Raw genomic sequence first — 23,547 nt, 5'->3', positions numbered from 1 at the left:
ATCTGAATGTGAGTGTTGTACGAGGTCTCACCTTTAAAAGTCGTCCTATGAGCATAACCACGTACACCACAACAACCACAGACATTTTTTTTAACACACAGTCTGACAACCATATATAGCAGAATGGCAGTGCAACCAGCCTAGTGGTTAGAGCGTTGAGCCAGTAACAGAAAGATTGCTGGATGGAATCCCTGAGCTGACAAGTTAAAAATCTGTCGCTCTGCCCCTGAGCAAGGCAGTTAACCCACTGTTCCACCGAAGATGTGGATGTTGAGTTAAGGGAGCCTCCCGCACCTCTCTGTTTCAGAGTTGGGTTAAATGTGGAAGACACATTTCAGTTGAATGCATACAGTTGTACAACTGACTAGGTATCCCCCTTTCCCTTTTCCCTGATTCATTAAGTGATAGATAGAATGCCGTTCTCAACTGAGCCTCCCAGTCCCAGCTCAGTCATTCATGACCCCCTCCAACCTGTAATCATAGAGAGAAAGATATGTCAGTTGTGTCCTCCCAACCTCACCTGCTAGTCACACACACAAAAAGAAAAACGTACAACATGCAACACATGTAACATAGTCCCTAAAACACATTTAGTGATGCTTAATAGTGTGGATGGATGTCAGTTGTGATAAAATGTTGCAGAAGAAGATTATGTGGGAGATTTCTGTTGAGAGATGCAAGTAGGCTAAATTTGGACTGCTATCGCCAATCTGAATACATCTATTTTTAATTGAACCTTTATTTAACTAGGCAAGTCAGTTAAGAACAAATTATTATTACAATAACGGCCTACCCCAGGCCAATTGTGCGCCGCCCTATGGGACTCCCAATCACAGCCGGATGTGATACAACCTGGAATCAAACCAGGGACGCTTCTTGCACTAAGATGCAGTACCTTAGACCACTGCACCACTAGGGACCCCTGCTTTTAAACATGCAGACAATTTCTGATATTTTTTCCACGAATTGGTCTTTTCACCAATCACATCAGATCTTCTCACTTATCAGATTTCAAGGCATGAAGCAACTCCTTTCATGACGTCTGCTTTTCTTGGATATTGGGAAATGTGTCTGGTTTGCAGCCCCACACAATTTCCCCTGGCCCAAAGACCAATATTTCCCCAACCTCGACGGTAGGCCTACCTGAGGTATGTACTTTAATCGAACAGTCTGCTAATGAGCTTTGTGTACATAAAGAAGGGCTCCTTCAATTTCCAACTTTTGGATTACTAACGTTAATCCAATAAACGACTGTGGTTTAGCTAAATTGAATACTGACACCGAGACAAGTTTATTAATATGATATCAATAATAGGTATTAAGGGGTCTAACATATATTTAAAATTAATAATATGTTTTTAGCACACATAAGAAAAAAACTTGTTGATCTTAGACTTGCTTGCTAGCTACTTCCGAAACAAACATACGTTGCATTTCGGGATATGTAGTCTTCGTGACTGATCGGTAGCCAGATCAGTTGTCATCCTTCTCTTTTGTAGATTTTTGATTGATACAGTGGCATCCATATCTAGGTTTGTGCATGACTCGAGTCCACTCGACAAGTGTTACTTGTCAAAGTTTCATTGTTATCCCGTGATATCTGTAGGATATTTACTCAAATGACCTCGACGTGCAACTCTACAAGGCAAGGGCTGTCAGTGCTTCCGCGCAAGCGCATAATGAGCGACTGGCTATCAAATTGGTAAAAAGCCGTGTGAAAATGGTAGGTAAGGAGGGCATTAATAAACAGATTCTCAAACATAAACCGCTGCTGTGATGTTGAACCCCGGGATTATAACATGTTGCGCAAGGTAGAAATGGTTCCGTCGCGGCTCACGGACTGTCTCCTGTCTGTCTGTGTTGCCATTGTTGAGCTGTTTCACTTGACTTAACGTATTTACCAGGGAAAGGAAAGGAAGGTCAGTTGGTGGTATTTTGAGACCTAGAACCGCATTCGTCCAGCGCGCAGCTAGCTGGTTACGACTCCCTTTTTGGTAGTCTGGAAATGCGAGCTAGTCAGACGCTCCAAGTGGAGAAGTTGGTCGTGGTTGACGGCGGTGGCCAAGGCGGACCAGTGAGCGCGCAGGACGGATAGTGTTTTCTCGCACACCCGTGAAATATCCTATGGACGCCGATCTGTTGTTGCATGTTTTTGATGATTACGTTTCCGTCCGAGGTAGTTGTTTGTTTGCTCAACAACATCATAGTTGTCGCTTTTCACGCACACGCTCAACAGAGTAGTTATAACCGAACTAAAATTCACTCTATGGTGAAGGCAGTTAAGTAGTTATCAGTCAGTTATCCAACACCCGGTGATCATCGTTTACAGTTGTTGACTGTCTATTAAAATAGATGCATGTCTCGAAGTTATGGAAATATGCTTAACTTTTAACACGCAAGCAGGACTGCATTACATGTTTAATTGTGCATGCACTCAGTTTGAAATGAACACACCTGGTCACTTCATTACACAATCTGCTTAGTGCTTACTCTGCAAAGTTGGAAATAACCCCTGTATATCTGGCAGTAGCATGGTGTGTTTGGGACCATGGGACGCCCTGGAACAGTTGAGCAGTGAGGTCCCATTGATGGCATCCCCCTACTCGTGTTACATTACATTCCACTAGACGCCCCATATACTGGGGGCCTTCTGGGGTGCACGTGCTCTGAGCTTACCCAACGTTCTCCACTCTCAGAATAGTTCTAGGTCTGCCTTGCTTGTTGACTGGACACCCAAAGCTTGTTTGCTTGTCTGTCTACTGCTGTCTGTTTGTCGACTTGTATCTCATCATCATATGAAGTGAGTGTCTGTCTGTCTGTGACCACCTACCCTTATGTCTGGTGTCCACATGACCTCGGCCTGAATGTCTGTGGATGTGTGTGTGCCCCTGTGTATCCTGGTGTGCGTCTCAGTGTGTGTGTGCGTCTTGCTGTCGGTGCTGCACGGTCTCTCGGTATCTGACAGCCCGTGTCCTGTCTCCGTGCAGCATAAGCTGAAGTCTTCGCAGAGGGACAAGGTCCGGCAGTTCATGTCCTTCACGCAGGCTGGGGAGAAGACTGCTGCTTACTGCCTGACCCAGAATGACTGGAAACTAGAGGTGGCCACAGACAACTACTTCCAGAACCCAGACCTCTACTACAAGGAATCAATGAAAACCCCTGTGGAGAAGAAGAAGCTGGAACAGCTCTACAACCGCTACAAAGGCAAGTGGGGGAAGTTATAGAGGAATACAGCCTGTGGAGATTGTGTGTCAAAGTTTATGTATCTGTTATGGGTTAGTAAGTGTGTAGTATGTATTTGTGGTGTTATGCGTTGTATTGGTTATCCTGTTTCTTGAAAGAGGAAATTTGTAAGTTTCTCTCAAATCCCTAAGATGATTGTATATACATGTCATTTCCATAGATCCCCAGGATGAGAATAAGATAGGCATCGATGGCATCCAGCAGTTCTGCGATGACCTCACCCTGGACCCGGCCAGCATCAGTGTCTTGGTGGTGGCGTGGAAGTTCCGGGCCGCCACCCAGTGCGAGTTCAGCAAGAAGGAGTTCCTGGATGGCATGTCTGAACTGGGGTGAGCGAGGGGTGAAGTCATCACTCTGCGACGCAGCTTCGTTTGGTGGCATGACAGTGTATTGTTGGTTAATGCCAGTACATGTTATTGTGGTGTTTGTTGTTAGTGTGTTCACATGGTGGGGAGAAGTTCTATATTTAGACTCTGAAATTTGGCATTAATACTGTGTGTCTTATGTTTTGTGTGAGGTAGGTAGGTTAGCTCTGGGTCTTATTTAGTAGGTACAGAACAGGAACATATTTTTAAATGGAAATTGAAAATAAGTGTTCTTATTGGACAAGGTTTGCTACTAAAGGTTATCCTGTTTTGTGCCTACCAAACACTGCCCTGGGGAACCCAATGGATGGGTAACAGATCATAGCACAAGAACAGTTTAGGAACCACTGGATTAGAAGAGGTTTGTGTTTTTGATTGAGATCCATTTACTTGCCCACTGTATTTATCTTCTCTCAAGGTGCGACAGCCCAGAGAAGTTGAAGGCTCTTCTTCCCAGGTTAGAACAGGAGCTTAAAGACAGTGGCAAGTTCAAGGACTTCTACCAGTTCACATTCAACTTCGCCAAGAACCCTGGACAGAAGGGTTTAGGTAAGCACAGATGAACGTTAGTTACATTAGTGTTCACAAGAGTTATTGTAGTTACATCAGTGTTTCTTAAATCCAGTCCGGAGGACACCTGAGGGTGTGCAGGCTTTTGTTTCAACCCAGTGTGAACACATCTGATTAAACTATAGTGAGATAACAAGGTGTAACTCTGGCTGTGTTTTAGATCTAGAGATGGCTGTGGCCTACTGGAACCTGGTACTGACAGGCCGCTTTAAGTTCCTGGACCTCTGGAACAGGTTCTTATTGGTGAGTGAGTAATGTTATGCATCCCAATCTAACATTACATTTTGAGCTGGACTCCTTGCTTGCTATGTACATCCTGTGTCTTGTTTTCTGCTTGTGCGCTTTTCCCACTTTTGTTTTCTCGTGTTTTATATAGGAACACCACAAACGGTCGATTCCCAAAGACACATGGAACCTACTCTTGGATTTTGGCAACATAATCGCAGACGACATGTCAAATTACGACGAGGAGGGTGAGTTTAGAACCCGTGGTTACCTGGAGTGTATTCAGTAGGGTACAGAGTAGTCATGGTTCATTGCTGTTTGCAAAAGTGCAATACACTGAATGTTGCTCTCAACTGAATATACACAATGACAGACTGCAGTAGTCATCAAACCTGGTCCTGGAAAGCTACTGAGTGGGCAGGCTTTTGTTCCAGCTCAGCACCAACACACCTGATTCAGCTAATCAAGTTTGTGATGAGCCGTAAATTAGTTGAATCAGGTGATTCAGTACTAGGCTGAAACAAAAGCCCGTAGACCCTGCAGCTCTCCTGGACCAGGTTTGGTGACCAGTGACCACTGCTTTAGATGAGACACTGATTTAAGGTCAGTTTTGTCCCCCCCCCCATGCCTACAGTTAGGATGTAGAGGAAGTCAGCTGTTTTGAGGTCTGGGCTAAAGGTAACTTTCATCCAAGCGATGGATTAAGAGAGTCAATAAAGTGACCGCTAATCATACGTCTCCTTCCTGTCAGGGGCGTGGCCAGTTCTCATAGACGATTTTGTGGAATTCGCCCGGCCGATTGTAACAGGATCCAAACGCAAAACCCACTACTAACAACCCAGCTCTTGAAAGGGGAGCTGAACTTTGGTTCCTCTTCATTGACTTTGTTGGATTTAAAAAAATATATATACTTTTTAAGAGGAAACAGAGAAACACTTGAATCCGTGACACTGCACAACTATCAGGTAACCAACCTATGAGGGAAGAGTGAGAGGAAAACACAGGAAGCAAGGCTTTATTTCTATCCTTGTTTGATGGGAGTCGCCACGTGCACATTGCCAGCTGGCAGTACATGTCCCAGCCTGAGGGCCAGCTGGGAAGAGGCCTTGGGGATATCAGTGTTCCAGGCAACGCTCCCTTTGGAATCTCAGTATTCCAGTGAAGAGGAGAAAAGGAGATTCCTCCCCTGGCACAGTCTCGCTCTCTCTCGCAGCTCTGAGAATTCGGATTTACAAGTGTGAAAAAATGTGTGTTTTTGGGGTTGATCCTTGTTAGTTAGCTTTGTGTGGCACGCAGGGCTCTGAGGGGACTGTTCAGAACGGGCCTTGTTTCTAATACAAACACTTTGGGACAGACCGAGCTGCTTGCAACGTTTCCTCACAACACCAGCGTCAACAAAACTGTTAGTTATATACTGTATATATTATACTGTCTTTTAAAACAGTATGTACAGAGAATTATATAAAGAATAATATAAATAAGTTACATTTATGAATATAAGAGATTCATCTTTTTGTGTAAATTAAAAATAAAATAAAATATCTGGTATATGATGCCTCAATAACATTTGATAGAATTTTAGGTCTGGTGTGTACCAAGTCATTATTTTATTTCAACGTTTGGGTTGGAAAAATTCCAACATTCTGTGTTTTAGAATTTTCTTTTGGTTCACTATGTTATATTTGTTATAAACAAATACATTTCAGCCATTTTAAGTAAATGGACCATGACTCTAAATGTTTGTCCCATTCGACATCTGTATATTAGGGAAAGGCTGTTCATTCTGGCCCACAAAGACTGAAATACTGTTCTGTTCTTCCTGGTTGTTTTGGAGGTTTGGATAAAACAAATGTAATGCAGTGTCTGCAGGCCAATTAATGACACTAATTTGTCAATTAAGTGTAGGCACAAAAGACCAGCAGGACTGTGGACCTCAATGACTGTGAATTGTGCGCTTCTGCATTACGTAATTTAAACACCCCAAAAACGGAACCACCAAGCAGTCACTGGGGGGCACTGTTTGTCATGCATGTGTGTGCGAGAGGGAGCGCTTTGGACAGTGCTTACGTGTGTTGAAAAGGTCCCTGCTGCCCATCCATTTTAGTATTAATGCCTTTGTGACATGCATTTATTTACACTTTGTCATTCACTAATCACACAGGTATTGTTAGTTTGGAAAGGAATATTGAATAAAGCATGTTTTTATCAGAAATTAAGAGGCTGTTCTGCTGTAATGTGATGATTCAGTCTCATGTTTTAAGTGTCTCTCTTGCTATTTGCAAAATGTTTCACCTTCTGAACACATCCACCCCAGCAGACTCAAGTTACACACCACACACACTGCATCATGAGTATTTAAGACCCAGTCCAATTAGCTGTTGCCCTCTAGTACTTGTCTTCCTCCTCCACAAGCATCTGAGCTTCATTTACACATCACACAAGGGCCTTACGCAGGTTGAAAATGTCCCAGAACACTCCAATATAACCTACTGTATTGTGTAGATTAGAACATACATTCTCTATGTTGTAGGACAAGACTAGAATTTGGACTAATGGCAGGTTACTATACTGATGGAGGGAATGAACAGATACTGTATTGTTGGCATCATTACTTGTGTAAATGCACTTACCGGTCAACATATTACATTTGCTATTGATGTTATCACCATCCCAATGTTGCTCTTAGGCACATATCTATGATCTGCTTAGCCTACCTTTTACAAACCTTAAGCTTAACCATTAGGGGAAACCACAACTCTTATACACCCAGAATGCAATGTTTATTTTGTTGATCAACTGTTGAACATTAGTCTAGGCTACTGGAGAGTGGAAAAGTAGGTTTGTCTTTTGTGAGTAAATAAATACACAACACTGACATGAAGGCACAAAAGTGGCATCTGTTGCTGCCATGGCTTGATAGAACCAAGGAGACCATTGAGGATGGAAAGCGGAACGAGCACTATTTAGACATGAATTTGCGGCCTGCAGTTGCACGCTATTGGACTATAAACCAAGTGGGCTGAATGTAGAGTTTACTGAATGGATACACCTGAGGAAGTTTACAAAACAAGTCCCGCCTCCTGATTAATCACTGGCGAGATAGGGGAGAGGAATCGTATTCATATATGGGCTGAAGAGCGGTAGTAGATGAATTAATTAATGGACTTTTCCATGTTTTTTTTGTTTCAACATTTTATGGCAAGATATTTAATTTCACATTAGCCTGCAAGTTGTTTCGTGACATGGATTGCTCCTGATTAACCTTTGAGCATCCGTGTGGTTACAAGTCCGTCGTTTGTTTTGCTCCCGCTGACTGGCAGCTGGCAATGTATGATAGTAGTCTTATGACTTTCTGATGTGACTGCAACTATTGGAGTTGGTTGGATCAGAAACTTAAGTTCGAGAGTGGGTGTCACGTTTTCACATTTTACCGACAATTCGGAGGAGTAGGCTACAAACTATGGAGAGTGAAACGAACGGTAACATCTCGATCACTTCCCAGCTTCACCTGAACAACAGCACCAATGCGAATGACAGGTAGGGACCTAACAGTTTTGACATTTCCTTGTGTGATTTTTGTGTTGTTGCAATGATGAGTATCATACATTTATTTGTCTCCGACTTATCCGTGATGAAAGCATGTAATAATCAAACAATTGATTATTACAAGCAATGAAAAGTTATACAGCATCTGTCATGAAGTTGTGTATCAGGTGACAACGTCATGGCATGACAATAATTAACCAGGTGGGCTTTTAGTGTAGGGCCTATCATCTGGCTTTTACTTTGCTGTCTACAGTATGTCACAAAGTTTGCATTTACCAGCTGAATTGCCATTAAGTACACAATTGTGAAACCTCTACCTTTTTGTTTTATTGCATGTTATGTCTGTTTGGGATGTTTGAACTTAGTCTTCATCTTCCTTCTTTTGGCTTGGTTTTTGATATGCAGTTTCAACCTCTAAGGGTTGTAATTTCACACGGGTTGATTGAACAGCATGTCATCTGATCCCAGCTACCTGTCACAGTAATCCCAACCACCTAGCTCAGGTTATTGTAGCTAAAGCTTGGCCAGTGTCATGTCACCTGACTGTCACTATGCTATAACAGTTCCAGGCTTTCAACCCACACTGACATCCCTCTGTGATCAATGCAGTCTACTGGGTCTAGAATGTGGGTCATATAGATCCATAGTTTTTTTCTGTGTGTGTATTCTCAGACTGACCCTGCTTTATCTCTCTAGGGTGGACTCGTATGGGTTTGAGATGCCTGAGGGTTATGAGTCCTATGAGAAGATGATGGCTGAGTATGTAGCCGTGCTCACCAGAAGGTCCATCAAGTGGTCTAAACTCCTACAGGGGAAAGTCCACGTAGAGAAGAACCTGAAGGGTGTGATGCACACACACACACATATATATATATATATCTAACACACACACAGACAGGGAAATAAACACACAACACATACATATATTGAATAAGAATTTTCATTCTATATTTGCATTCGGAGTTTTGACTGTAGTCATGGTTTCGGTTCTCTTAGTGAAGCGGTACGTGCGTAAGGGTGTGCCCAACGAGCACCGAGCCCAGATCTGGATGGCAGCCAGCGGGGCCCAGGAGCAGCTGGAAAAGAACCCAGGGTACTACCACTCTCTGCTGGGTACCGAGCAGCAGCACGATGCCAAGCTGGAGGAGACCGTCAGGATAGGTACTGTAAGCAATATCAAATGTTTTATGGGCAATTCCACGCCAGCAGGGGTGGAAAATATTTTTGGAATCTCAGATTGTTCTGGCAATTGTTAAATAGGAACTTCATTGGTAGAAAGCATGAGCAGCAGTGAGCTGCATTTTCCTTTCTGTTTTCTAGGAAGGATGTTTACCATGCTTTTTACATTTGTATCACAAATTTGATGATGAAATTGGGCCATTTTAGGCCCATTTTAGACCTATACACTCCTATAAGACCCTATATTCTGTAAACCATAAATTATACAGGCATTTATACTCCTTATAGTGTGTTCCCAAATATGGAGTATGTCTTCATTATGAAATACACATTTTCACATTCATGCACATTTATTCAACATGGTACTTTTAATGATATTCCCTATTTTATTCATGGCAATTGACATTATAGGTCATTAACAAAGGTCACAACCCTCCTTCAGGATTGCAATTTCAGTCACCAGCAAATGGAGTTCCCTTTGAATCCATTTTCCCATTCACTGTGTTGGTGTCGCTCATAAAATGTATCATACCTTCAGAATTAGCAGAGAGCCCACTCTGGAATTGTGATGTACTTGTAGAGTATATTGTTCCAAACAATCTGTCTTAAAATGAACAAAATCAAAAATGGTAGTTTTGAGACATTAGTTTAATGTGTAAATTTATATTTCAGAATCAAGACCTACTCCATATTTCAGAGCACATTATAAGGAGTATAATGACACCAAGATGTGTCTATCAAATACGGTTCACAGATCGGGTCTTACAGGAGACATGTACAGGTTAAAAAGGGCCCAAAATGGCCACTTTTATCATGAACTTAAAAAAAATGTGAATAATGTAAAAAGCATTTCAAACATCCTTCTTCCCAATGGAGTTTCTATGTGAGAATTTCCAGAACAATCTGAGATACCAAAGATATTTTCCGCTCCTGCTGGCGTGTAATCGCTCTATAGCATCTTGCAACAGAAAACATAATTGCTGTCTAATGAACAAGACCCTGATTGTTCCTTTACAATGATTGGCTGATGGCGGAGTGCCCTGTCTCGCCAGACATGCACAGAACGTTCCCTGACAACGTGCAGTTCCGGAACAGCTCAGAGCCCTGTCTGCAGAAGGCCCTGTACAACGTGCTGCTGGCGTATGGACACCACAACCAGGCTGTGGGATACTGCCAGGTACTGGGCCTTATAGATACTATAAATCATCTGTTGGATGGATCTCACCGGTCTCCTGTGTCAGTCTTGCTTACCTTTGTTTACAATACGTCCACTGTCGCCTCTTCCATGTGTACCTGTTCTGTCCCCTGTGGCTGTAATAACTGCCTATACCTCACCTGTCCTCTAAAGGCTCTGGATAAGAGCGTCTGCTAAATGACTTAAATGTAATGTAATGTAAAGTGTGTGCATTGTGGGTACACACCATGTGTGCACAAGTTTCTGTTTGTGTGTGTGAAGGGAGTTATTGTTTTTCTCTACTCTAGGGTATGAACTTCATTGCAGGTTACCTCATCATCATCACTAAGGATGAAGAGAAGTCCTTCTGGCTCATGGACTCTTTGTTGGGAAGAATACTCTCTGGTTAGTCCCACACGCTCCTGTTGTGTCTGTCTGGTTGTGTGAGAGGATACGCGTGGTGAGGTTTGCATAGTCATAGTAGTAGACCCACTTGTTTGTTTGAAGGTTTTCCCTTCTGTGTATTTTGGGAGCTGCTAATGTGGAATAGCGCCATGGTCACGAGGCTTGTGGTAAGACTGTGGTGTTGGTATGTCGAGCTCTCATTACGACATGCGCAAACACAGGATCTATCTCAGGTTTCAGGATATATGCCATCTATGTACACACACACAACCTCTTGTCAAACACTGGACTGAATTAACCTGACACGTTCTTGTTGTAGACTACTACAGCCCGGCCATGCTGGGGTTGAAGACGGACCAGGAGGTGTTGGGCGAGCTGGTGAGGGTCAAAGCCCCGGCTGTGTGGCAGGCCATGGCCCAACACAACGTCATGTGGACCCTGGTGGTCTCCCGATGGTTCATCTGCCTCTACATCGATGTCCTGCCTGTAGAGGTGAAGGGGATTGGGGTAGTGTGTGGATGTTTTGGTAAAGTCTGGGTCTATCGTCACCCTCTGTATGATAATTATTCTCTTTTTTTCTTCTCTTAGACGGTTTTACGGATCTGGGACTGCCTGTTTTACGAGGGCTCTAAGATCTTGTTCCGCGTGGCCCTGACTCTGATCCTCCACCACCAGGCTGAGATCCTGCAGGCCCGCTCCATGGTCGAGGTGTGTGAGCGCTTCAAACTGATCACCCAGGGAGCCTTCACATACGACTGCCACACCTTCATGCAGGTAAGCTACTCCAGAAGAGAAGTAACCTTAGGCAAAGGTCTAGGGTCTGTTCCTAACCTTAATGTCAAATGCAGCTGGGTGACAATTAGGTACCCTACTGTGATTGTTTTCAATTAACATGGTCAAAAAGCTTCTTAGCGAAGACTCGTTTCTCAAACAATAATTTTGCTAGGACTATCTGGGAGGGGAAAACTTAAAGCCAGCTGTTATTGGCAGAGAGGTTTGGATCTCTTTCTTATTGGTCTGTTAACTAATTTACCACCTGGTGATGTCACCAGGCATGCCAAAACGCCATCCCACCAAAACAGGCTAAACTTTCAGGCAGTCTGTTCAAACAGCTCTTGTACGAAAAGAGGGCATTTATAAGGTTCACAATTCCTCAGTATTATTCCAACCTCATGTGGAAATGTATAAATAAAACACAGGAAAAATCACATTCGTTGACTGCACTGGAAATTTAACAAAAGGCACATCTCTATAGGTGGTCCAGGTATGACATTGCATAAGTGTGTGTGAGCCTTTCCTCTTTTGACCTGTATTGCTTGTCTATTGTTCCCACGAGCAAGGGGGAGGAGTTAACTCCTTGAATAGCCAACTCTTGAAGTTGGTGTAAAACAGGGGTTCTCAAACATTTTCACTCGGGCCCCCTTCCAGAATTGGGGAACATCTCGTGCCCGCCACTGCTATTTCTATGGGCACAAGCACTGTTCCTGACACAAACTGTTCCCGTCCCACTACAATCTATGGGCTAAAAAACCTAGCTCAAATGTTAGCTGACATGGGCTAGTTGATCTGGACATTTGACGAGTTATAAATAGCTCTAATGTATGCAATGACTGACATGACGAGGGAAACTGATGATGCACTATCGCATTTGTGCATTCCCAGGGAACCACTAGTCTAAAAAACACTTGCTCCAAAAAATGTTTTACCCTTAAGTCCGTGTACATTACGATTTATACTTGGGATATAATTTAACAGGAAAAGGTCCAAAATAGCTGAAGTGCATCTTTAACCATGAGTAAGGAAATGCCAGAGACTTTAGATCAGCATCTATTGACAACTTCACCAGTGAACTCTGGCTTTTCTCCTTTTCTTGATATTGACAGGAAATCTTCAGGGAACCAGGAAGTCTCTCCATGGCAACCATCACTAAGCTAAGGGAGACATGCCGAGAACACATAGTGACTGAGATGTCCAGACTCCGCCCTTGACCACTCCTCCACCAATAATAACCTCTTAAGGCAATCACCCTGTGGTTATCCTGGGCTTGTTCCAGGTCATCTTCATTGTAGTTGAGCTACAGATGATCAGATTTCACATTTGGAGAAATAACCAGGAACCACAAATATGATGACATGGCAATCACTCTTCTGAGATGCTGAATTGAGCTGCGTGATTGTAGTACCCCCATCTAGCCAAATATTATTTGTATTGTAAAAAGCATTAAACTATAATCTTGTACTTTTTGCACTTTTCCTGTGGTAGGATCATGGGAATGATAAGTTTTGGTTTGACAGAGTGGAGAAGCATTGTAAATAATGAGGTGTAAACTCTAAAATGAAGTCAGGGGATGTAGTTAAATTTTCCACCCTTCTCCCCAAAGGGTACCATATTCCAGTCCAACCCAGGAATCGCCTGGGGAGGAAAATGTGATAACTCTAGACCATACTTACACCATCCCAATGCTTTAAAATCCATGAGGGAGAGTGAGCAAGTGCACACTTAGGCCTGAATCATAACTTGAAGTGTGCATATAAGTTCATGCAATCTTGCATTGACTCAATGTATGATTTACTCCATGTCTGTGCGATCATACCTCAAGTTGGAATTTGACTGGTTTAATTGGACCAAAGTTGACTCTTTTCAACAAAGGGCTGCTCTCTCACTGTAACCTTCAATTGGAAGTTAATTACTGTCGATTACATTTAAGCAAAATGTATTGCTTTGTTCAAGCTTAGCGATTTGTGTTCCAATACAAGCAATCTCGAATAGAACCAAGGGTTCTGTCAAACACCAAGACAAACTAGATAGAGCTCATTCCTCACCTTTATTTCATTTGCTCCGCTTTTAGAAAACAATTAAAACAATCTCTTTTAAACCTTAAGGGCCGGATCCAATCTGTATCGCGGAACAGCCGCGTTAAAATTCAGGTAATTGCTGATTGAGTTGACATGTAGCGCTTAGGTTAATGCAGTCTCCAAACGCGGGAACATCTCGCTCTGATACTGATTGAATCCAGCCCTGAATCACTACATATGGATATTAACTTCTAAATGGAGGGGTGGAGTGAAAGTTCACATCCTTTTCACTTCCCCGTTTCACTACAAACAATGCATCATCTATGATCATTCAATAGGCCAGGCAAATCAACAAAGGGAATGTCCCCAATGACAACGAAGATGTGCACTACATGGGGAATAGGGTGTACTTTGAGACATAACTGAGAGAAACTAACATTGGCATAGATCCCATCCTTCTTGTAAGTGGGGAGGCACAGATTCCATTTGGCACGGGCATTTAAGATGTAGTATTCCTCTCTAAAATGGTGTTGTACTATGGACAGTAACACCAACTCCCTTAAATTGTTCTAACTGTAATAGCCTGAATCCTAACTTGAAAACAACCTATAACTATTCACTTAAATGTCCAGTTACATTTTAAACTAGTATTCGGCCTTTGTGAGCACCATGTAATTTTACTTACCTCCCCTTAATATAATCACTGGAAGTACCAACAAAAATCTGTCTTAATGTAACTATAATTGGTAGTACCAGTATTCATAAAACCAGGTTTAAGTCACTGCTACGGGGAAAGAATTGGCACATAATCAATTAGGTAGTAACATGGTAGTCATGTTTCATAACAGCCATGGTACAATGCACTGTAATAACAATGTCTAAGTGGAGCACACGCACGCCCACCACGTCCGTTCGTTCTGTCAATTCAGTTTCACATTCCCTCTTAGAATCATCAAAAAAAAAATCTGAGGCCTGGTCCAGAAACAACCTCTAGCCCCGCAAATGTACTATTCAGACAAAGTGGAGATTCCAAGTTATTTAGGGGTTACAGGGTGGTTTGTGGACTTTGATTACCATAAATTAGTCCCTCGCTCTGCAGACAACTGCTTTACCATCCAATTACCTTCATCCTCAATCCATTCTTAGGGGAACCCAAAGTAAACAAAATGTGCCCCTATGGATTGACAAACACTACCAGTCCCAAGCTAAGCCCCTAACCACAGATCTAAGGTCAGATTATTCAACTCATAACAAACAGGATACAAAAATATCTGACCCTGGACCAGCGGTTAGAGGCAACTTCCATCAACTCCATATTCAATGATGTTGCAAACATTATGCAACAAGTTAACTTTCATTGGTTGAGAGAGGGGAGCAGCCAGCTACAGTCATAATATTCCCTTCACACAAGAGTAACAGTGACCTATTATGTGACTGACAATGGCCACCATCAAAAACAGAAAAAGCCATTAAAACAGCAGCAGCAATGCTTGTAAACAAACAATCCCTCAGAATTCCCATGTCAGACACCAGTAAAACGTAAGCATGATAAAAATACCTCAGGCTACGCAGAGTGTGGATTATTATTCAGCATATGGTTATGAGCACGCCACCACACCATCCCCTCCTGCAGTGTTGAGTGACTGTGTCGAATGTTTCGTTATGTCATTACAATCTGTCAGCATACAAAGGAGCAGTTCAGTTCTGAAAGTGCAAATCAACCCCATGGAGACCCAACGTGGAGTAAGTGAGTACAAAGGGGAGGAGGTGGCAGCAAGGATTCTACGGTAAGACCAACTGAATGGGGTTGGGGAAGTTCAGTTGAGGGTCGGAGTGAGGTTCAGTCAATCGGGTGGGGGGGGGGGGTCAATTGACAGGAAGTAATCTCAGATAGTCTGGTACCCGGCGTGGCTCCTCTTCCTGCCGATAAGGTAGGCCACAAGGACGATGAGGACCAGGCTGGCCAGCGCAGTGCCCACGATGATGGGGATCAACATGTCATCCTCATCCAGCTGACACTCCTCCGCTGGAGAGATTGAGGAGAGACCCCAATGGAGAGAGAAAGAAAAGAGCAGGTGAGACAGGTGAAAAAAAATGGAAAGAAAAAAAGCAAGAGTTGAATTAGTGACCATCTATTACTCCAATCTCAGAACTCTGGATAACCACTTTCCTGAAATAAGTCCCATAGTAACACCCAGTATAGTACCTGCTCCAAACTGGTCCCCGGTTAGGCCGAAGGGCTGCACCTGCAGCTGGAAGGTGTTGAGAGAGAAGTTCACAGCCACAGCCAGAGTCTGCTCCTCACGACACATGTAACTACGCCCCAGGGTACCATGCAGGTAGTCCAGACTACTGTTACTGGCTGAGAAGGGCTCTGGAGAGACAACAGTGAGGTTATAGGTGGGGTGGGAAAGGGAGGATTATAGAAGGGTTCAACACTGGAAAAACTGCAGATGGAGGTTATAAGAGGATAGATTGCTCATGTATTATTCACAAAATTATATGCTGCAGAGATGATCCATTGATTGGTGAACTATGGATCCAGACTCACCACTCATGTCAGGCCAGGCTGCAGACAGAGTCACTCCACTCAGGTGGTACTTACTGGACGTGGCATTCTGCAGACACAAGAGAACCAATGACGAGACACGGTATGTACATCAAACACATACACAGGATTACAGAGCCAAGCCCACTCCATTTAAACCAGGATGGAACAAACTAAATCACGAGTGCCTGTTCTCTGCTTGTTCATTAGGCTCCATCTTGTGGCAGTCAGGTGTTAGTGCAGAAAGGTTTGTACTACTGATACAGAAGACTACCTTACTTAAGCATGTACTGATATGAGAGAGAGTAAAATCAATTCCCAGATAATGTTTTCCTGTGTTGATATTTGCGTGTTGTTTCAGTATGTGTGTATTCCTATGTTAAAGTGTGTGTGCAGGTTAATCAGGTCATGTAGAGATCAGTTGTCTACCATCCATCACCTCCATTCCTCCGACACACGACATTCCTGCTGGTAACACCAGGCACCAGGGCATATCTATTCTGTGGGTTTACTCTGCCTCGCTCTGTGTGTGTTCACGTGTTAGTGAGTGTGTGTCTGTGTCTGGTAAGAGGTGAATGGTACAGCCAAAGATGAGAAAAGAGAAGCTAAAAAAAAAAAAGGTAAAGAGCGCTCTGACCAGGGAGAAAACGAAGGTGAGGTTGGTTTTCTCCTCAGCCATCAGCAGCAGGGTGGCACTGTCCGAGTCACATGACCCTGAGCTCTTAGTCACGTTGGGCTGGAGGTTCAACACGTCTTGCACAGTCTGCACACACAGGACAAGACACAAGTTAGTGTGAGGGTGCGAGAGAGTGCCTGGGCTGCAAGTATGTGCAAGTCTGTGTCCGCGTGTGTACATTATTGAGAGAGGCAGAGCTGAAGCGGATGTTGAGCTGCAGTCCCATGCGGGCCATCAGACAGACGGTCCCATTGCCGTTGGTTACAGTGTAGTTGCCCCTCTCAGGCCGGGCTGGGGGCGCAGGAGGCGGAGCCGTGGTTTGAGGGGCAGCAGCAGTGGGCGGGACGTCAGTGGCAGCAAAGCTCTGATGCAACGTGACCGCTGTAATGGAACAATAAGTCAATAAAGTGAAACAGCCAATGCCCGTCTACAATCAGAGTACATGCATGGATAGAAAAAAAGATACAGCTCGGTCCGATCCTCAGCTAGCTGGTGGTTAGGTCTCACAGGGTGCATCTCAATAGTCTTGAGTGTTCTCCTCTATCTGTATAGATGTGAAAGAACTAGACAAGCAACCTCTGTGGAGGCATTCAACGCCATAATGTTGCTTTCACCCATCATGCGTTATCAGATATGAGGAGATGAAGTGAGACACTTGAGATGCACCCATTGAATAGGTCAGTAACTTTGGGGTAATATTGTGGCTAATTCCTTTAATGGGTTGGTTTAAAACTGGGTGGTAACAAAAGTCTGGTTCCATTTATTTTGCAGTCACAAATTCCAAGCGCTTTAGTGGGTCACACCTAGGGTTGCAAAGGGTCGGAAACTTTACAGTAAATTTCCATTGAAGTTAAGCCTGGGAAATTTGCTTAAATTCATTTAAAAAGTGTGCTTAACAGGGATTCTAGTTCTTGTGGCATATTTTGGTAACACTATCCCCAATTCAATGCGATTGCAACCCTCCATGCATTCTTCCATCAGCTGATTCTCCAGATCTTGCACACTAATGAGATGCTATTGAGCCCATACTACTACACTGTCTGAGCCAATGACTACATGCCTTCTGGTAAGTTTTGATTACAATACTGGGTGGGGTGAATATATTTTATGACATGCATGATTTTGTTAACTAGTAAATAGTAGCCTACAGGAAAGTGTGTTTCAATCATTTCTAACTTGTTAACAATTTCTGCTAGCTAGTTTTTGCTACCATGTGGTTTTTCGCTTGCTTGAGCCCCCTGAGGAGTGTTAATTCACCTCTTTCCATAATGTTTCATTTTAAAACGTATCTTACAAAGGAGTTGTATAATCTAGCTGCTTAACCATTTATCTATACATGGAATTGTTTTTTTTTTACTAATCTTTACAGTAAAATGACACGGGCACGATCTGATGTGTGGAGACATTTCACTGCAGCTAATGTAGAAGGTAACGCTGTATACATTTGCAAATACTGTGCCATATCATATGTGAAGAATGCAACAAAGATGCAGAATCATCTGGCCAAGGGCATAAAGTTTCCTCAATGCTCACAACCTCTGACAAAAGTCCCTCTACTTCTATTCAAGGTGAAAATGAGGAATCAGACACCTTATCGATAGCAACAGCTCGTGGTCCTCCTGGAATCAGACGTTGACTCAATGGAGGAACGTGGTCAGAGAAATGCTGATGAAGGTCTTGCTCGAGCTGTGTATGCAACTGGTTCACCCGATGCTCACAGGCAATGTGTATTGGAAGAGACCCCTCCATACAGACATGTTTTATCTAGTAATTTGCTGGATGCAGAGTTCAAGTGAAGGTCAAGCAAATCAGAGAAAGCAAACTTTATTGCAATCATCTCTGATGGGTGGTCGAATGTTCTTGGGCAAGGAATAATTAACTACATAATCGCCACCCCTCAACCAGTATTCTACAAGAGCACAGAGAAGGGACAACAGACACACTGGTGTCTACATTGCAGATGAGCTTTAGGCAGTCAATGACCTTGGACCACAGAAGGTATTTGCACTGGTGACAGACAATGCTGCGAACATGAAGGCTGCTTGGAGGAGTCTTACCCTCACATCACTCCCATTGGCTGTGCTGCTCCTAAAGGACACCATGGCACTGAAAACAATGGATACAATCTACAAGACAGCCAAGGAAATGGTTAGGTATGTGAAGGGTCAAGTTATTCCAGCAATCTACCTCACCAAGCAAAGTGAGAAGTATAAGAGCACCACATTGATGCTGCCCAGCAACACCCGTTTGGGTGGGGAAGGAGAAGGAGTCTCCAAGAAATGGCCATATCGCAGTCTGCCAATATGGACAGCCCCATCAAGAGGATCCTTCTGGATTATGTATTTTGGGAGAGAGTGGTAAGCAGCCTGAAACCTATAGCAGTGGCCATTGCAGCGATTGAGGGTGACAATGCCATCCGGTCTGATGTTCAGACTCTGCTTGCAGATGTAAGAGAAGAAATCCGTACTTCCCTGCCCACTTCACTGTTGCGCCAAGCAGAGGAAACTGCAGTTCTGAAATACATCAAAAGCGTGAAGACTTCTGCCTGAAGCCCATACACGCCACAGCGTACATGTTGGACCCCAAGTATGCTAGCAAGAGCACCCTCTCTGGTGCAGAGAAACTAGGCTTGTGGTGTCAACACTTCAGTGTCTCGCCACCTTGGCCTGGATGAGGGCAAGGTTCTCGGCAGTCTGGCGAAGTACACTTCCAAGCAAGGGCTTTGGGATGGAGATGCAATATGGCAGTCATGCCAACATATCTCATCAGTCACCTGGTGGAAGGGACTTTGTGGATCTTTGGCTCTTTCCCCTGTTGCCTCCATCATCCTCCAAATCCCACCAACATCAGCCACCTCAGAGCGCAACTGGTCCTTGTTTGGGAACACACACACCAAAGCACGCAACAGGCTGACTAATACAAGGGTTGAATAATTAGTGGCCATCCGGACAAACTTGAGGCTTTTTGAGCCTGACAATGATCCATCCTCAAGGTTGGAAAGTGACAATGAAGATGAGACCCCAGAGTCTGATGTTCAAGAGGTGGACATTGAGGAAGTCCAGGGAGAAGCCTGAGGAAGACAACCAAAGCTTTATTTTCATTTACAGATGTTAAACGTTTTTGGGAGATGCGATGGATCATTCAATATTCCCTATCTTTTGTTCAGAGAAATCATTCCATGTGAAGAGTCAACTCAATTAAAATTCAATTCATAACTAAATGTTTTTTATTTCTATTGGAAGGATTTAAATCATTTGAAATGGTCTACTTATGACAAGGTAAAAGGTTCATGTTTCTGTCTCCATGATATTGTCTCCATATATGGTAAATATATCCTATACAAAAAACATCTACATTTTAAATTATATTCATATGCATACATTCCTGTTAATTCCCACAGAAAGTTTCCACCTCTGAATAGTCCCCAAAATGTGAAACCCTTGACTCACACAAGTGTTTTTTTAAGAACCATTGGAATGAAGAAGCATTTCTGTTCTACTTGGTTCATCTATAAAAAAAAAAATCTACAATACGGTCACATTCATCACAATTAGCTTCATGTGGCTTCCAAGGCTACATCATTGTTGATGTCATCGCTCACATTCTCTTTGGCCAATGTCCGTCTATCTCCCTGTGCAGAGGAAAATACTAGTGAACACTGTCACCACTACCTCGCTTTTGTAGGAATAGAGGAGGAAACCTTAGGCTAAAATGTAAAAAATATTCAGCAACTTGAGGACAATTAAGTTTACAGAGCTGGGCAATATAGACAAATCCATATCACGATAAATTGACAATCACAATAACACAACAGTAATTATTTTTATATTGCCCTTAAAACTATTACTACTTTGAATGTTGTGGCTATCAATTGTCCTGTTGGCAATAGCCCATATTAGCAGACTTATTTAATTTCAAACTCCACATTCCTCTAGTAAAAGTCTATTTGTGGAAAACATCACCCTGATTAACTATTTACTTATGGCTTTGCCTACACCTAAATACTTTATTTATTTATTATATGAGCAAAAGATATTCCACTTTATTTGGAACGCCAAGCCAGAAAATTGAACAGGCCTATTTATGTAATGAATATGGATTTGGAGGGCAGAAAATATTAAAGCATTGGACCGCTTACTTAAGACTTCAGTCATACAAAAGCTATACTTAAATCTGAACTGGTTCTCTAGCAGATTTGTAAGAATGGCTCACCCCGTGTTCCAGAATGGCCTTTTTCCCCTCATTGTTGTTTACATCTCACTTTTGGTTACTTAAATTAAATAAATACAAATATTGCTATATTTAAAACAAGCTGATTGCAATTTTAGTATAATCCACCAGAAAAGAAAACAAATATTACAATAAATATTATTAAACACAAACTAATTGATAATAAAACAAAAAATATATAATAAAAGATATCTTTAAATTCTGTAATAAATAGAACTGGTGGAGTTGTCACATGCGGTTAATAGAAATGTATGGAAATGTCTGCTCTATCCAAAATTGCAGCATTACCGTAAAAATGGAGGCGGCAAGTGGAAGGGGTAGAAGGTAAGGAACTTGTCTGTCGGCCCTGCATTAAAGACCAAAACTGATTAAAGAAAATTGTGATTAAAGTATACCCGTTTAATTTAAGCCCCCAAAAAATAGACCACTGCACCATACAGCTTGCATTAGATCACTTGTTTTGGTACTGACCTTATGTAGCTTGTTTATGGATGCACATTCATGAATGGCTGAAGAATTACAACATTTACCTGGAGTTAACGCTGCAAATATTTCTGCTGTTTGACTTAAAGCCATAAAATCAATCAATGAAATAATACTCTTAACAAAAATGTTCATCTTTAATTTAAAATATGTAGAAACTGAGCATAGAAAGGTTCAGAACTTTTGTGAAACAGTTATATTATAAAAATATATGGCCACTAGAAATCAAAGCTGGATGGTTTTCAGATATAGATAGGAGGGGTTGAGGGCAACTAAAAAAAACAGAAAAGTGTAAAATATACTGTCAGTAAAATACTGTCAGCTGGAAGTAGAAGCCTAAGTATTGTTGGCCATTAGTTTACTCCAATTAGGGGAGGTAGGGATAGGGAGAATAATAAATTAGTAAAATATATTTAATAAAAAATAAATAATTTAGCCTACACTTAAAAAAAATAGGGGGGATTGGAAATGGACAATTACATTGATAGAAGCCACAAGCTGCAATATTAAAGCTGACCTACTCCCGAAGAAAAATAACTAATTTATAGTTATTATTGATCTGTAAAATGTCCCCGGTAAATCATTGGTTCGTCTGGATCGATCATTTTCATTTCTGTCTCACTTATTACTTCAGACAAATAGACAATCAATTTCCACAATATCTTGACATTATTTTAGTTGCCTGTACCCATTTAGATTACATTTAGGCCCAGTTTGTCCTACAAAGAGAAGATTACAAAGGACAGGCTGTACACATGTTACTGCGATCTAATAGCATGGCCTTCTACAGCACATGACTACCAGCTTATTGCCCAAAGCACTAAATCGGTTACTTGCCAAGAAACAAGCATATAATGTAATAAACAAAACAACCGAGTGCAGTGACATCAATAATGATACAGGTCATAATGAATCCAGTTTTTTTTATCACTGTCACAGCACTTTTGGAATCACGTGAGGGGCCCATTGCCACAAAAGCGCACATGCACCGCTTGACTTCGTCATGCACTACAGCCACTAAGCAAGACAAACAACTCAGTCTGGACCCGCATCGACCTGTAACATAGGGCAATGCAAGTCAAAGGGCAAACGAAGAACCAGCTTTACACGTTTACATAAACCAGCAAACGAGGTTAAAATAGGTTAGAGGACCGAGTTCTGGTGTATTCGCGTTAGATTCATTGTATTTATTGTGCCCATCTAGCATCTATACTCACCTAAAAACGTGATGAACGCCAGGAACAAGGGTTGTTTGCGGTTGTGTTGTTTCATATTTTTTATTCGGTTGTTTGCCAATGCGAATCACAACAGCATGCACACGACCCAGAGACAGGAATGCAGGACGATCTGTGAGCTAGCTTTGCTAGAAACAACGCAAACCCACTGTTCGTGCTCTCTCTTTGCTACCGCGAGCAAGAGTCCTCTGGAAACAAATCTTCGGAAATATTTCCTTTCCCTTTGATTACTTTGCTCTTTTTGCTTTACCTCGTGCCGATTAAATTGATGATCGTTGTGTTTGCACCGTCACATACCACGGATGATTTACGCTCTGCACCAAGAAGAAATGACAACGGTCATGTAACGGAGAGTTTTAAGAACCGCCCAGGATAAACACGTGACATGAGTAGTGATTCGTGTTGACGTTCGACAGCTGTGGAGTTACAGATGTGACGTTGGTTGCGATGTTGCCATGGAGATGTAATGTTGGAAGTGACGTGTTCTGTATTTTGGTCGCAGTAGTTTGCCTCGTAAATAACAATGCTACCGTTTTCTCCATACAGTTTATTTTCTGAAAAGAAAAGAAGGAAAACAAGAAGAGCATATTCGTTTTGAAACCAGCTCATCCAAAAATGTGTCCCAATAGACCTACACCATCACTCTCTTCACTCATTAAATGTTCATATTGAAGAGGATTTTTGCTCATCATTCAGGCCAGTTGTGGTCCATCTTCCATAGTCAGATGATGCCGGGCGAGCATTTCACACAGGGATGTCAAAATGCCTTGTCATCCACTTGCTATTTACCCCCTTCTTCACCTCAATTAGTCTATTGACACTCAAGCTGCAACCTCGAACCTCCGTTCTGGTCTTCTTCAAGTCTCTAATGTC

General features: G+C 42.5%; 3 protein-coding genes across 9 annotated transcripts; 2 read left to right on the top strand and 1 right to left on the bottom strand.

Annotated features, from left to right (window-relative positions):
* Positions 1 to 1,055: 1,055 nt before the first annotated feature.
* On the top strand, positions 1,056 to 6,619 carry dcun1d2a (DCN1, defective in cullin neddylation 1, domain containing 2a). Of its 7 annotated transcripts, none has more exons than XM_029645115.2 (7): positions 1,056 to 1,148; positions 2,988 to 3,204; positions 3,404 to 3,572; positions 4,027 to 4,157; positions 4,339 to 4,421; positions 4,555 to 4,651; positions 5,155 to 6,619. In XM_029645115.2, the coding sequence occupies exons 2-7, from the start codon at positions 3,030 to 3,032 to the stop codon at positions 5,235 to 5,237; spliced, it is 738 nt and encodes a 245-aa protein (XP_029500975.1). In that variant the 5' UTR covers positions 1,056 to 1,148; positions 2,988 to 3,029; the 3' UTR covers positions 5,238 to 6,619. The 7 variants fall into 7 exon arrangements, with proteins under 7 accessions (XP_029500975.1, XP_029500845.1, XP_029500910.1 ...); XM_029644985.2 differs by lacking the exon at positions 1,056 to 1,148 and adding an exon at positions 1,620 to 1,723; XM_029645050.2 differs by lacking the exon at positions 1,056 to 1,148 and adding an exon at positions 1,684 to 1,727.
* Positions 6,620 to 7,460: 841 nt separating this feature from the next.
* On the top strand, positions 7,461 to 12,945 carry LOC115116185 (growth hormone-regulated TBC protein 1-A). Its single transcript, XM_029644698.2, has 8 exons — positions 7,461 to 7,940; positions 8,646 to 8,791; positions 8,946 to 9,110; positions 10,181 to 10,305; positions 10,611 to 10,707; positions 11,027 to 11,199; positions 11,296 to 11,481; positions 12,591 to 12,945. Exons 1-8 carry the CDS (start codon positions 7,864 to 7,866, stop codon positions 12,693 to 12,695), a joined length of 1,074 nt encoding a protein of 357 aa, XP_029500558.1. The 5' UTR covers positions 7,461 to 7,863; the 3' UTR covers positions 12,696 to 12,945.
* Positions 12,946 to 13,512: 567 nt separating this feature from the next.
* LOC115116690 (lysosome-associated membrane glycoprotein 1-like) lies at positions 13,513 to 23,041 on the bottom strand. Its single transcript, XM_029645205.2, has 6 exons — positions 22,657 to 23,041; positions 16,905 to 17,107; positions 16,688 to 16,813; positions 16,054 to 16,120; positions 15,709 to 15,876; positions 13,513 to 15,528 (listed from the first exon to the last, which is right to left on the bottom strand). The coding sequence occupies exons 1-6, from the start codon at positions 22,709 to 22,711 to the stop codon at positions 15,389 to 15,391; spliced, it is 759 nt and encodes a 252-aa protein (XP_029501065.1). The 5' UTR covers positions 22,712 to 23,041; the 3' UTR covers positions 13,513 to 15,388.
* Positions 23,042 to 23,547: the final 506 nt, after the last annotated feature.

This window comes from Oncorhynchus nerka, linkage group LG1, assembly GCF_034236695.1.
Source record: "Oncorhynchus nerka isolate Pitt River linkage group LG1, Oner_Uvic_2.0, whole genome shotgun sequence".
In the NCBI taxonomy this organism is placed as follows: domain Eukaryota; kingdom Metazoa; phylum Chordata; class Actinopteri; order Salmoniformes; family Salmonidae; genus Oncorhynchus; species Oncorhynchus nerka.
Note: the sequence above shows the minus strand (reverse complement) of the source record. Positions and strands in the feature narration are given on the sequence as shown.

What these genes read in the sequence shown, in the direction of transcription:
- dcun1d2a (XM_065016498.1), top strand. Translation starts at nt 2,865, where the DNA reads ATGTCTGTGGATGTGTGTGTGCCCCTGTGTATCCTGGTGTGCGTCTCA. An exon ending in GCTCTACAACCGCTACAAAG is followed by an intron (nt 3,205 to 3,403) that starts GCAAGTGGGGGA and finishes TCATTTCCATAG; the next exon opens with ATCCCCAGGATGAGAATAAG. An exon ending in GATGGCATGTCTGAACTGGG is followed by an intron (nt 3,573 to 4,026) that starts GTGAGCGAGGGG and finishes TCTTCTCTCAAG; the next exon opens with GTGCGACAGCCCAGAGAAGT.
- LOC115116185 (XM_029644698.2), top strand. Translation starts at nt 7,864, where the DNA reads ATGGAGAGTGAAACGAACGGTAACATCTCGATCACTTCCCAGCTTCAC. An exon ending in AGCACCAATGCGAATGACAG is followed by an intron (nt 7,941 to 8,645) that starts GTAGGGACCTAA and finishes TTATCTCTCTAG; the next exon opens with GGTGGACTCGTATGGGTTTG. An exon ending in GTTGGGAAGAATACTCTCTG is followed by an intron (nt 10,708 to 11,026) that starts GTTAGTCCCACA and finishes TTCTTGTTGTAG; the next exon opens with ACTACTACAGCCCGGCCATG.
- LOC115116690 (XM_029645205.2), bottom strand. Translation starts at nt 22,711, where the DNA reads ATGAAACAACACAACCGCAAACAACCCTTGTTCCTGGCGTTCATCACG. An exon ending in AGCCTGGCCTGACATGAGTG is followed by an intron (nt 15,877 to 16,053) that starts GTGAGTCTGGAT and finishes TTGTCTCTCCAG; the next exon opens with AGCCCTTCTCAGCCAGTAAC. An exon ending in CGGGGACCAGTTTGGAGCAG is followed by an intron (nt 15,529 to 15,708) that starts GTACTATACTGG and finishes CAATCTCTCCAG; the next exon opens with CGGAGGAGTGTCAGCTGGAT.